The sequence below is a fragment of the Mchenga conophoros genome, linkage group LG22 (assembly GCF_057382185.1).
Source record: "Mchenga conophoros isolate Kocher_MC1m ecotype Shallow Benthic linkage group LG22, M_conophoros_male_GT1.1, whole genome shotgun sequence".
Classification (NCBI taxonomy): domain Eukaryota; kingdom Metazoa; phylum Chordata; class Actinopteri; order Cichliformes; family Cichlidae; genus Mchenga; species Mchenga conophoros.
Window position 1 is genome coordinate 14,896,295 of NC_140546.1, and position 14,609 is coordinate 14,910,903.

General features: G+C 46.3%; 1 protein-coding gene across 3 annotated transcripts in view; it reads left to right on the forward strand.

Moving 5' to 3' along the window:
• The first annotated feature begins 380 nt into the window (after nt 1-380).
• ash1l (ash1 (absent, small, or homeotic)-like (Drosophila)) overlaps nt 381-14,609 on the forward strand; it is a 31,179-nt gene continuing 16,950 nt past the window's right edge. For all 3 annotated transcript variants that reach the window (XR_014890562.1, XM_085263437.1, XM_085263438.1), the window contains exons 1-5: nt 381-662; nt 1,488-1,601; nt 4,816-5,631; nt 6,469-10,909; nt 13,861-14,530. Coding sequence is in view for 2 of the 3 variants with exons in the window: in XM_085263437.1 (XP_085119563.1) it covers nt 5,026-5,631; nt 6,469-10,909; nt 13,861-14,530 (5,717 nt within the window). In the remaining variant the exon portion in view is untranslated. The remainder of the gene's footprint in view (nt 663-1,487; nt 1,602-4,815; nt 5,632-6,468; nt 10,910-13,860; nt 14,531-14,609) is intronic.

Consider the following 14,609-nt stretch of genomic DNA (forward strand, 5'->3'; position numbering starts at 1 on the left):
TTATCCAGAAAAAACAAATACAAAAATGTAATAGCCAAAAACCAAACAAGCAATAAAAAAGGAAAGGATAAAAAAAACAACGCCAGAGGGTGATCGATTAGTCGCCCAATCCATCAGAGTCGAACATGACAACAGAGGGCAGGGTGGTTTATTTATAGGCTTGACCCCTTGAAAGGAGGCACGAAACCGGGATTTGACAGTTGACTGTTGCGCACCGCCAAACACACCCTCGCCCTAGTGCAACCGAAAATAGCGAAATAATGAAACACAGTCATTTTTGTCAATGACTGGGGACCGCAGGAACCGCGTACAACCGACATTTGCTCTCCTCTCCTCACCTCCTCTCCTCTCCCCTCCGCCCTCCTCGGTCCGTCCTCCTTCCCTCCCTCCCTCCTCTCAGGGACCGAGAATGCCCGTGTTGTACTGACACAGTAGCGATACGGGCTGAGCAGACATGGAGGCCCGATTGACGAGAGAGGCCCGCGCTGACACATCCAGGCCCAGCTAATGGTGTGTCGGAGTGGATTTCGGAGCATCTCGGGAGATATTACGGATACCAGTCGCCGTGAGGAAAAAAGGATTTAGGCACCGAGGACGAAGAAATAAGAGGGAGATCCATTTCGGGTCTCTGTTGATTCAACGCAGCCGCCATTTTGTTGACAGTTAGTGTTTTTTTTTTTTTTTTTTAAATAACCCACACAGCCCTGCATCCTTTTATTTTATACCGCCGGAATATAAGTCCCTGTTTTTGTTTTACTCGCGTTTTTAAGCAGATTTAATTGCGCGTTTGTCTTTGAGGTAATGTTGGGAGATTTTTTTCTGGTTTAGCTCACTTGCTAGTGCATCGCTAGCCGTCGTAGCTGAGATGTAGTAACACGAGTGCCTGCGAGAATGTGACGGAGATGCAAGATTATGTACATCACTTGTCCCGGGTTGTGTCACTTTCACTCGGTTTACACAAATTGTATGAAAGCTGTAGGCGTTTGTTATTCATTTGCTGCCTACACGGCGTCTAAGTTAAGTGAAATTTGCTTAAATAGCTCTCAAACAGGCTGCTGTAGATGGCTAGTTAGCTGCTGCCAATGCCATTGATACAGACTGTAGCCCCGTGTCTATTATTGGACTGATTGTACGGGCTGACTCTTTACAAAATAAACAACACTTTCGTGATGCATGGGGTTATATTAAGCTCCAAGTGGCGATCTATTACTTTACCGCTCCGGCTGTTAGTGCTAAGTGTTGTGGAAATAAAATTGTTAAGGGGGAGCGAGTGGGGGTGCTTTGCATGTTGGCACTCAGCAACTTTGTGTCTTGGAGCTTGGCAAGGTTAACGATCAATTTTAGTGAGTGGTCAGGAGCTGTGTGCAGTGGTTTCCGTTTGAGGTTGTTTGTAATACTCCTACAACAGCGTTGAGATATATTTAAACTGTAGCCCTTTTTAAATTGTTCTGATCATGTTTTTTTTTATTTTCATTTTGGCTTTTCAGCTGTTGGAAGATAATTTTAATAAAAGGGGGGGGGAAATGTGGCCACCACGTTGATACACAAGAAGACAGGACACAGCCAAATAATGTGAACACCGTTTCTGGACTATTTCAGAGGTGAGTGGAAATGATGCACATTGATAGGTGTTGTTTACGCAGGAGTAGACGTTTTCCCACCCCAAAAGCATGCTTGCAGAACCGCATGTAGATACTCGGTTTCTTTTGTATCAAGACAGTAATTACGAGTATGACTAGATAAGGGCAGTTGCGGGGGAAATTAGGGCTGATCGGTTCGCAGACTCATGAGTTGGTCCCTTGAGGGGCTGTGTTGACTGCACAGGAAACCGAAAGCAGATAACATTATTTGGTTTGCTCACTCATGCTCTGGTTAGCCATGTTTCTTCTTGTTCTAAATTAAAGTGCACGCATGTTTTTGCGCTGTACTGGAAGTCCTCTGGTTGAACTTCCCTGAGCTGCTGGGGGAGATGTTTGCACGGTGCAGGTGTGAATGACACCTGCCTCTCTGTTCCGCTTTGTCGCAGCGAGTTAACGGAGTTTAATCATTGTCCCCGCTTCTTTCTTTTTTAAAGCAACGGTCTGTTACAATTCTATAGCACTTCCGCTGCTGGGTGATACAAAGCAGCGGCGGCAGTGGTGGTGCTGGTGGTTGTAGTAGTAGAGGAATTTGCCTGCTTCCACCCCCTCCTCTGAGCACGGCCCTGTAGTAATACCAGTGGAGCTCTGGAAATGACAGGGAGCTCTCAGGGCAGACGCCAGCCCTCATGTGAATGATGCAGGGGGTGGGTTGGTTGGTGGGTGGGTGGGATACTATTGCTATGGCCAAAGGGAAATAAGCAGTTATGAACAACGTGTGCAAAAGTGAGGAGGGAGTGAAAGGAGGGAGGGAGTAAAGGGGGGAAGAAATGAGAGAGGGGGAGCAGGAGTTGTTTACTACGTTCCTCCCTGCTCTGCTATTTCTTAGGTTGTTGGAGTGAAATTGATTGTTGAATCTTGTCGTTTTTCTTTTGGCATTTGTTTGCGTTCATAGCATTGCATACTGGTCTTCTCAGAAAACAAAAGCAAAGGACAGACAGGCGTGACTAATATCAGCCTTCAAAACCACAAGTGTTGCTATTCAGTTGTTTTGCAGTATGACTATGGCAATGAAATGACTGTAGTGCAGTTTAACTGCTTCACATATACAAAAAGTACCTCAGCGCTAGACATGAAAATGATACACTTGAGTGTTAAGGCTGATCAATGAGAAATTAGAAAGCGATGTGGCCTGGTGTCAGATTATCAGCAGGGGAGCGAATGCCAGTAAATGACCTGACTTAGCTTGTTAGAGGTGAGGGGAATGTTTTGACTCTCTGGGAGGCTTTTCTGCCGACTTGTGTCACTAGCTGTCCACAGAGTTGGGTACTAAAGTGGCTTATTTTTGGCATTGCTGCTGTTGTGCGACGGAAGCAGCTCCCATCACCGTGAGCATAAAAGAAAGAGGAGAACATTTGTCACTGTGTGTAAAAAGGACACAGGGAAAGGGAGTTGGTGGGGTGGGTGATGGGTGAAATGTGTTTTTGATTAAAGTGGGAACACAGTGACTTTAGTTTGTGTGCTGTTCTCAGTGCTTTCCAAGTTTGCGAAATCGAGGAGGAAGAGGATGGAAAAGCTTAAAGAAAACCGGGGGAAAGAACACCGAGATTGATGGAGTGTTAAAGAAAAGTGGGAGGTGTGATTTTCAGTGTGGTATGTGTAGCGAGGGGGAGTGTGCAGTTTTGAGGCAAAATGGAGTGAGTAATTGAAATAAACACTGAAAGGACCATGTGGGGAACCGCAGGCAAGAATCCAAAAATTCTGCAGTGTTTACTGTGTGGTTTAAAAAAATCTCTACTACTGTTTTCCACTGTCATAATCCAAAACAAACATGGTGTAAGACTATAGCAAGGAAGATTTCCTTTTCCTTTTCCCCCCTCATCTTACCGTGATGCTTTACTGATGTGATGACTTGTATGACTTTCCTGAGGCTCCATTAAGTACCTCCTTTAGTGCTCTCCACTAATGTAGGATGCAGAAAAACCGCCGGCATTTTGACGCTTGATCACTCAGGCTGGAAAAGGCGGCTGGATCCTCTCGTCTAGTCCCAGAGACCTAGTGTGCTGAGGTCACAGTTCTGAATTGCCTCCAAATGACTTCACCCAGAGAAAGCACCTGCTTGGGGGCAAATCCGCATTAAATCACTCAGAGGCCGCGGGGAGCTGTAGACAACTTCATTGAATTGGGCTGTCCTCCCAAAGAGGACAATTAAGAAGCATGCTGCTCTCTGCTGCTAGCGTGTGAGCTGTGAGCTGCCACTATCACAGGCAACCGTTTTCACTGCAGCTAATGAGAACACTTAAGGGATTGCTCATTCTGCATCTTACTCCGTAACACTTGGAAGGATGTGGCAGTGCTGTGGGATCAACTACTGACTCCAAGGAACACCAAAGAGCAAGCCAAACAAAATTTCAAGGGGGAAAATAGCCTCTAATGCCATCTGGAATGGCACGAGTGGCTATTTTCATTGTATTGTCAGACAAATGAACTATTGGGCCTGATTTTTACAATGTTATTACTTTTGGACTAAACTCCACTGGCTTCTAATTTATATCCATGCCCGTGACAGACACTTGCATGCAGTCATAGATGCGTTCTTGCCATTTCTGGGTTAGAGCTTGCTTGGCATTATGTTGACTTGTTGCTATCCCTGGTCTAGTTAAAGCCATATGACTGGTGGCTTTCACAGGCGTTTCTGACAAATGCTGTTGTCTTTAGCATCAGTCAAGGCCTTTTGATGTGCGCTGGCATAGTAAACTGAAAATTGTCATTCACCACTTTCTATGATCCTGCAATAATAATTTTTTTTCTTTTCAAAAAAAAAAAATCCCTAACCACACCTGGACCTGTCTCTAGGCACTTAGTTTGGAAGCCACTGCTCTAAAGTAAATCTGCTTTGGAAATCGCAGGTGGACAATTCAAAGTCCTTGTTCCTAAGGTTACATTTCTGAGGTGAGGTAGAAGGGACTTTGCTGTGTAAATAGGTCACAGATTGTTATAATCTATGAGGATGAGCGCACCATAAAAAGTGTCAGAGATGAGATGAAGGACACTCTAACCAAACAGATAATAAAATTGTTGCTCTCTGTCTGCCTTTCACCAGCGTTCATTTTAAGACTGTTTAAAACTGTCAGTGTTTCTGTTTTTCTATTTCAGTGACTAATGTGGGATTTATTTTTATCTTCTCTACCCTCCCTTTTCTTCTTTCTCTCCCCTCTACCTGTCCCTGGTCCTGCAGTTGAAGGACGGAGAAATAGGGCTGGACAGCCGAGGAAGGGAGAGAAGCCCTCAAAGCAAGGAGAGCTTCACCCTCACCGTTATCCCCCTCCCCCTTTCCCCCCTTCACCCTTATCCCATCCCCAGACAAAAACTCTACCTGGTATCCACATTAACCACTCCTTAAACTCCATAAACTTGTACCCCCCCACCCCCCACCCCAAACAATCTAATGGATCAGAAGATTCAAGGGAGGACTGCAACTCCACCCCCTCTCCTGTCCGGTGCTCCCACAGGGGAGCGAGAGAAGGAGGGAGCGGGTGGGAAGAAAGAAGAAGAGGAGGAAAAGAAGAGGGACAGAGAGAAGGAGGGAACCCCCACCGCATCTGCTGGTGCAGGAGGCACAGGCGGGCCAGGAGGTGCCGGTGGTGACCAGTCCCATTTCTCCATCAAAGAGAGCAGCCTGTCTGAGGGCAATGTCAAACTGAAGATTGGCCTCCAGGCGAAACGCATGAAGAAGCCTCCTAAGATCCTGGAGAACTATGTTTGCCGACCGGCTTTCAGAGCCACTGTGAGGCATACGGGTCGTGGAGGAGGTAATGCCCGTGGAAACCGTGCAGGCGCCACAGGTGACGGGGCGGGCAGTCAGAGCCAGAGTCCTTCACAGGGCAGAGAAAAAGAGAGGGAAAAGAGTCCCAGTGTAAACAGACCACCCATCTCATCATCTTCAACAGCCCCAACTGCTAAAGCTCCCACACCACCTCCTCTAGCTCCTCCTCCTGCCAGCACTACCACCCTGACACCCTCCCAAATGAATGGGAACGCTCCGGCAAAAAAGGTATGGAGGCTAGATGCTGTGGATTTTATTTATTTTGGTTCAGCAGTGATTTTCCACTTTGAACAAAATTAAACATTCAGTGATGACAACTAGTATAATTATTTTCATTCACCTTACTTCCTTAAAATGTTATTGGTCAGCCACGGGTCTACAGCAAAGCTACTCTAGTAATCACAGTGTTATTACGCTAGTAAAGAGCAGAGCATAAATTTTACTTTAGTTTTCATTGTGTTCTCAGTTGGCTTGCCTCTATTCATCGCTCACTGGCCCCTTCAATCACCCTCCGTCTGTGTCGTCTGTCCTCTGCCTGGCTGTGTACTCTCCACCCCCATCCCCGCATGACCCCTTTCTCTCACTCTCCCTCTCTGTCCTCAGTCTGACCCTAATAAGTGTTATTGAGCTGAGGGTAACTTCCCCCTCTGGCCATGCCTGTGAAGCACCGTTGGAGTAAAGATCTTACCAATGAATGTGTAACATTCACTTGCTGCTGATACTTCCCATGTGTGTTGTCATGATGTGTGTCAGTTTCTGTTTTACGCTTTATTTTAAAATATTGCTTAATGTTGTGCAAGATTGCTTACGTCTTAATTATGATGTACCTGGTGCTGTATATATCTAAAAGATAATATTTAACTTTAATATTGTACATTACCTTCTTCAAATTGCAAATCAAGCAGTCCTAGTTTGCGCCTCTGCTGCTTGTTTACCACATTCAAAATTATATATATATATAATTTAGAAATTTGGGTGGTGTGTTTGTTATTTCTTTACCATAATAATTATTCATCTCTATTATTCTCATTAATCCCTTGCCTTTTCTCCCTAACACCCTTCCAGGGTCCACCAAAGATGGATTGCAAGTCTGATTCAAAGTCAGACACAAAAGCAGCTACCACCACATCTGAGAGACCACTTAACCTTCACCGCCCTCCACCAGACAGCAAAACGCATTCCTCTGGGAAGAAAGCGCCAGCTCCGCAACCCAACCCCCGGACATCTTCACCATCTCCGCCATTATCTTTAACGAAAGAACCCAGCCTTGAAGGTGTTAAGCCTCCTCAATGCACCTACAGCACAGACAGTCAAAGAGATAAGGACAAAGGTCTTCAGAGTTGGGGAGCGCCAACCGTCACTGAAAAATTAGCTCAACTAATAGCAACTTGTCCACCATCCAAGACCCCTAAGCCAGCCAAACCTGCAAAGATTGATCCCAGCCCTCCTCTTCCGAGCTCAGGCTTTATGGCCCCTACAGCCAAGCAACGAGACAGAGCTTTGGCCAATAGGAACACATATTCAAGAATGGTTCACCTTTCTCCTCCACCTCCTGTGTCAAGACCACCTGGTCGGCCATATGGGTCTAGAAGCAAAGACAGTATTTTAGAAAATTCAACCACCCTGACGCCGCTGAGGAACGAGGACTTGGATGGGACTGGGAAAGCTGCTAGCAGCAACGGAAACAACAGTATCAGCATGAGCAGCACCAACAGCAGTAGTCGCAGCAACAGCCCAGCATTCACCTATGGCAATAACCGCCTGACAGTCCTGTCAAATGAAAGCAACAGTGACAGCAGCAACAGTAGCATTTCTAAGCAACCGTTACACCCTGCTCACTCCTTACCCCATACCACGTCACCTTCATTGTGTCCAATTTCATCATCTTCATCATCATCGGTGGAGCAGAGGACGGTGAGTGCAGTGAGTCACCTGGGCTCCCCTGTTCCCTCACAAGGACACCATGCACGAGAGTCTCCTGCCCTCGCAGAAGAAAGCAGTGCAGGTGAGCGAGAGCAAGACAGGGACATCCCCAGAGACTTATCCAAGTGCCCCCCTTCAGCAGCAACTGGAAGGCCAGAAGGGAAAGAGAAAGGGGGAAGCAACCAGTCAGTACGAGTTGAGAGGGGAAAAAGTTCTAGTCCAAGTAAACGTAGTCCCAACCAGGATAGTAACCGAAGCGGTTGGACTAGCAGTCCCACTGAGTCTATTAGACAAAGGACACCTTCCCCACTGGAGCCAGATGATGATGATGATGATGATGATGATGAAGATGAAGATGATGAAGAAGAAAGCCCACAGACGCCTCTCAGAGATGACTCTCCTGATTCATCCCTAGACTCTCCAGCAGAGCAGGACAGCAAACCCCTTAAAAAGCGCAGGGGAAGAAAACCCCGCTGGACACGTGTTATGCTAAAGGCCCAAAGTCAGAGAAGCCCGGACAGTCTCTTCACTGAGAACAAAACCACCATGCCTTTATCTTCAAGCCTGGAAATTCCAACGCCACCAGTTAAAAGACCTGTAGGCAGGCCCCCAAATCCAAATAAGGTCAAACCAAATCCTGTGTCACAAAATTCAGTGTCACAGCTCTTCCCACCCCAGCCTAAAAAAAGAGGAAGGCCAAAGTCTAAAATGCCAAGGCTTGATGCACCGGCCCGTGGGAATCCCCCTAACAAGCTACAACCCTCTAAGGTCTTTTCATCTTTGTTGAAGTCCAAAGAAGAACAGGACCCACCTGTTCTTCACCCCGAGGTAGACTTAAACCCTCCTAAACCTATGCCTAGGAAACGTGGGCGCCCCAAGCGCCTTCCTCCTACTTTACCCCAGGAGGGTCAGCCTCCCACGTTGGCTCCAGAAGCAGGGGAAAGATTCCGCAACAAAGGAAACGGGCAGCTTATCATGAAAACTATTATTGGCAAAATCAATAAGATGAAAAGCGTTAAGCGGAAGCGTATTCTCAGTCAAATCCTTTTAGGCCCAAGGTCAGAAGACACCCCTAAAGGCACCACTAGTAGCATGGCTGCAACAGCAGAAGCTGCAACGCAGTCGTTGTCATCCCTAGCTGCTTCTTTTGGAGGAAAACTAGGGCCTCAAATTAATGTCAGTAAAAAGGGCACAATATACATGGGTAAAAGGAGAGGCCGTAAACCAAAAGTGGCAACTAATGTCTCAGCTACAATGTCACCTTCAGAAACCTTTATATCTCCAAACACCACTTCCCCTCTTCATCCCCATCAGTCACAGTCCCATCAGCAGCACCAGCTCTCCTCAGAGGTTTTTTCCTCACCCTCCCTCTCACAGTTGAGTGGAGGCCACAGTCCCATCAGCGATGGTAGCTTTGTGGAGCCAGGCTCAGTGCACTTCGCAGGTCACTCTCACTATTCCAACTCCCATCATAGTCATAACACGTTTTCGCTTCCTCCTCCAACCTTTTCAGCTCCTAATCCTCGTAACCCAGTCATGGGCTCGATGTCATCGTCTGGTGTCCCAGTAGCCTCCCAGAAAAAGTCATCTTGCCGTGGATATCATCACCACCATCACCATTATAGGCAGCACTACCATTATCATAAGCTTTCCCCTCCCAGGCCACTCCATCCCACCTCCCCTGCCCCTCTGAGTGAGCTAAAAGAAGCCACGCCATCACCAGTGAGTGAGTCACACAGCGAGGAGACTGTGCCCAGTGACAGTGGTATAGGGACAGACAATAACAGCACCTCTGACCGTGGTGAGAAAGCTGGAGGAGCAGGTGGCTTGGGTGCAATTGGCATCCCACCTGGGATGGGTGGTGGATTATTAATGCCAGGGGTCATGGGTTCAGCTATGGGTCCAGGGATGGGCATTAACTCAAGGGGCAGGCGTCGACACAGCAATGTACTTATGGAACATCCTTCACCGTCTCCATCACCCCATGGGACAAGGTCATCGCCTGATCCCCGAAGATCTCACCCAGCAGCTCCCGCCACAACCTTAGTGGGACACAAGGAGAAACATAAGCACAAATGCAAACGCCGAAGCCATGGCTGCCCCGGCTATGACAAGCTAAAGAGGCAGAAGAGGAAACGCAAGAAGAAGTACTTACAGCTACGCTCCCGACGGCTCGACCCAGACTTCCTCGCTGAGCTGGACGAGATTGTTGTGCGACTAAGTGAAATACGCATAACTCACCGCACCACAGGGCACCGGCTCGGAAGCGGAATAGGCATAGCAGCGGGATCAAGTAGAGTGCCAGGGGTGGGTGGCAGGGCTGCTGGCGCCATAGGAGGCACAGGTGGCCCTCCACCGCATCATTATGTTCACAGAGACCTCCTGCCTACAATCTTCAGGGTTAACTTTGGCAGCTTCTACTCTCATCCACCATACTCCTGTGACCCGTTGCACTATGTTCGTAAACCGGATATGAAGAAGAAACGTGGACGGCCTCCCAAACTGAGGGAGTCTATGTCTGAGGTTCCATTTGTACCTGGACTTGGATTCCCCCTTTCAAGTGGAGGCTTCTACCACCCCTCCTATGTTCCTTACTCATCAGGACCTCTGGGGTTGGGCTATTACAGAGGTTATCCTCCAGCAAGTGCGCTGTATCCCCACCCACACCACCAGTCACCCCATACGGCCCCATCACATCACACTCACCACTCACCGTCTTTCCCACCTCCCCCCACATCTTTCTTACATCATCACCACCCATCACATCTCCTGCTGAACCACTCAAAGTTTCACAAGAAAAAACACAAGCTGCTAAGGCAGGAGTACCTGGGAGCAGGACGGCCTCCTGTCCTATACCCACCCATGTCCTCTGAGCTCTCCTTCAACTGGCACCACAAACATAAACACAGGCACAAACACAGAGAACGCTGTGCTGAGGATGACAGGGAGGAAGCAGCAAGAGGTGGATCAGGGAGCCGAGCTAGTGCAGGGATTTCTGACAGTGGAACATCTGGGAAAGGAGAGCGAGTTAGTGGTTTGGGAATGGCAGAGGCTTTACAGCGATGCCGCTTTGGACGAGACACTTCCAGCACCAGTGCCAGCAAGCAAGCTGCCACTACCTCTGCTAACTCCCCCTCTTCTTCCTCATCCTCATCTGCTGAAAGGTACAAGCGCAAAGAGAGCTCCATGTCCTGTCTCGGACCTTCAAGGCTTGCATTGGGCAACAGCTCAAAGGGCCACTCAGCTGAGTCCTGGTTCAGAATAGGCAACTCTGAAGCAGACTACTCAAAGCTGTCACGGAGTCAATTGGCTCCTGGCCAGGGTTCCTTCTCAGACGGACGGGCAGAAGACCCAGCGGGCTGCTCGGACAGTGAGGATGAGGAGCCTCTCACTCCCACAGAGGATGTAGAAACCCACGATTCTCCAAAGCGTACAAATCTGTTTGCTTCAGCAATCACCCGCACTTCACTGAAAGGAGGCAGGAGCAGAAAGACTGATGTAGTTACAGAGAGCTCCAGCTTCTCTCACATGGACCGGCCAATGAGGAAGGAACACTCAACTTCAGCAGAGAGGAGAGAGATGGGTAAGGCACTTTTGGAATCTCTGTTGTTTGGGTTAGGAATAATTAAAAAAAAAAAAAAAACAAAACAAAAAAACATTTTCAGCTTTAGTTGACATTTATAGTAAAGGAGAATTTCTGGTGGTGGTTTATTTTTCTTTTTTTTCTTTATGTAGATCATAGGTAGTGATGGTGTATTTGGACGGCATTCCAATTAAATGTGCTCCTAGTGTACCCCATAGTAAAATTAATTTTATGGCAGAGCTTCAAAAAAAAAAGTAAATGCAAAGTGGCAGGAAAACATAATTGCTTAATACCTTGCTTGAATAATCTTGGCATGTTTGTAGCATAGGTTATTAAAAACGTAATATTTTAAAGCAGCAGGGAGCAGTTTGCCTTCACCTCCTCTTGGATATTTCATCCATTAAATCCTTTATGATCTGTGTAGCTTTTCAAGCTTGTGTCTTTGATAACTTTTCTGTACAGAAAATCATTTGACCCAAATTAAATGTGACATTGTTAAAGGTTGCAGGAGTTAATTTTCCACCAAAATCATGCTTCCTAAAATAGTTCTGATGCAGTTGTATTGTGAATTCTGTGTCTAAATGTGATTGGCTGCTGTTTGATGGGCTTTATAGTTTTGGACAGCTCTGGCAAAACTGGCACAGTGTCCAATCATTTAGATCCGGCACTAACTCCTTTATGTGGGCAGCTGTTGCCATATGGCACAGCAACTGGGGTCTCAAATCCATACCTCACAACAAAACTGGAAAATTAACAATTCTCCAGTGTTAGGAAGAAAAAAAATACTAAGCTGGATGGGTCATTTATTTTAGTGAACAAGCCCACTTTAAAGACACAATGACATCTTGTTTGCATACGCTCTAACATTTGGTAGCTCTTAGTAGTGGTTACCAGCATGGCAAAAAAAGCATACATAATTGCTTAAACTAGCTCCTTTGTGTGTGTGGTTAGCCACAGTTATAGATATAGCATTTCTGCCAGGGCTCATCTTGCTAGAAGGGTGGAGTATTTTGTTAACGTGCTATACTTAGTAGTCTTTTCCCTCAAAAGCTCAGAATGTGGGGCCTAGTCCTATCCATCGGTACACCCAGCACCTGGGTTGGTTTAATGTTGCTGATGTAAGACACAGTGCCGTGGTAGAGATCTCGCTTCATCTGTGAGGCTCTTAACGAGCTGTAACGTGTGTATGAGCACTGGTAGGCTGACTGTATGTGAGTATCACCTAATGTTTATGCGTGTGTCTATGAGTAATATGGGAAGCCGAAAGGTCCTTGTTGAGGCAGCATGATGCAGTTCAAACCAAGCCAGGGTAATCCTGGATTAGAGTTTAGGAGATGGGGTCACCCAGCGGTCACAGACAGAACTGTGAAGGTAGGGGAGGCCAAGGGTGGGGACTGGGTTGCCACACAACGCAAGTGGGGAATGACAGAAGTTGACAAATATACAATGACAGGGTAGTGGGTGTAGAGATAGTGACGTGTAGCAAAAAGAGTGCAAGGGATGTTTTGGAAAAGGACGTGTGAATAGATGTGAAAGAGGTTTCCGTTGAGATGGGCAGATTCAAAGAGTGTCACAGCACCTTGGACTGTTAAAAATATGGTTCAGTGATTGGCTAATTAACTGATCATCGCACTCTGACCTTATATTACAGGGTGATTTGCGGTCTGCTGTGTGTCAGTTCAGTATTGTCTAGTAAAGGAGGAGGAGGTTGTACTTTCAGGTGCTTCCTTATTTCCTTATTGTGGTCACCACAGCAGATCGATCTGCATGTTTGATTTGGCACACATTTTATGCTAAATGTCCTTATTTAAAAAAAACCCTACCATGAAGTAAAGAGGGTTTAATCTAAATGCATACACAATGTGTCTAATGATTCATTCAGACTTGTACAGTTGCCAGCAACTTCTATCCACTTAAGTGTATGAATTGTTATATTATTATTTTGGCATTTCTTTTGAAAGTCATATTTCAGCCAAAATAAACCATTTGTATGGGTGACCAAAAAATGAAAGGATTTTGAGTTAGGAGTAAGAGTAATGCTTCTTTTTGTCAAGTAAAAAGACATATTAAATGCGTTAAATGAAACTGTGTAAAGTTTGATGGTGTAGACATTCTTAAAACATTAGGGTCTGTCTGAAATGAAAAAAATAAAAACAACTTAGAAATATGGTTTCCTAAGGTCAGACCAGGGAAGGAAGTATTCTAAGAAGATGCAGGAGATCAATATTAATGAGGGGAAAAATAGCAGCACAGTTTCTTTAGCCTCTCACTTTCTATTTCCATACCATTCCAAAACCCGTATTTTCTTATTTTTTAGCCATTCTGCTATTACTTAATTATGGGATTTGGGTCATTTGTCTTGTTTCATCACCCAGAGTGTCTTCTAAGGTTCAGGGCATGGACTGCTTCCCTGACATTGTCTCGTAAAATTCACTCATTTTTAATTCATTGTCCTTTAAAGGATTGCAAAGCAGTCCCAGACTATGATACCTCCTCCCCCATGCTTCAAGGCTGGTTGAAGTTTTGTTGTTAGTGTACAGTGTCCTTTAAACATTTTTTTTCTTCATTTGTGTAAAGAATATTGTTGGAAGTGTTGGAATACATCTAGGGGATGATTTACACACTTTAGAGGTGCTGCGGGTTTTTTTTTTATGTACTTGTTTTTGTTTTCTTATAGAAGAAATATGACCAAAGAACAAGTTGTACTGATTTCAGCAGTTTTTCTGCATTTTAGCAGATTTTTTCTGCTACTCTTGGATTAACAAAAATCAAAAAGGAATGAAGTGTGATTAGAAGCATGTATGAGAATAGAAAAGGACCTAAAGGAACAAGAGAAGACATGCATAAGCATAGTATCACTGTTTCCTGAGTGCTGACGTGTTAACTGTCCTGTTGCTACTTAGCATTTTTAAGATTCATTTAGACCATTCATTTTCTGTTTCTCTCCTCAGGGTCATCAGGTATCCAGACAAGGGGTGTTACACTCCCAACCTCGGAAGAACCTGAAGGATCCCTGCACCACCGCCAACAGCACCATCATCAGTCTTCTCTGTTTCACTCCCACAGCTCAACCTCCTCATCCTGCCTCTCTCCCTCTCAGGAGTGTTGCCTGGATGTCTCACTGTCTCACAACTCCCATCGCGTACAGCCCTCCAAATACAGTCTGCTCCATGTCAACAAAATCCTGCGTGCCAAGAAGCTGCAGAGACAGGCCCGTACAGGAAACAACATGGTAAAGAAGAGGGGGCCTGGACGTCCTAGGAAACACCCGTTACCCTCCCCACCACCGTCCCCTCCACCTGTGGTAGAGTTGAATCAAGTCCGGCACCGGGAGAAAGGGGTGGAACGGTTAGCAGAGGGAAGAGGGTGGGAGGGTGATACTGTGACTGATGCTATTGAGTCGGTAGTCCAGGGGCAACGCAGAAAAGGTCAGAAGCGAAAGCACTGGGAGAGAGAAGGGGATGAGGAAGAGGAGGAGGATGTGGAAGAGGACAGGGAGGCTGAAGACATGGAGGGACACTTGCCTGAAAGAGAGGAAAACCTAGGGAGCCTTGTGGCAAGGTCCAGACCTGGGACAGGAAGGAGCTGGCTTACCCAAGATGAGCTACAGAGCCTTCATGGGTAAGCAAATTATAATACACTATTGCATATTCAACAAGACTGGACTTGAGAGACTCTTCTCTATGACAGTGAAAACTAA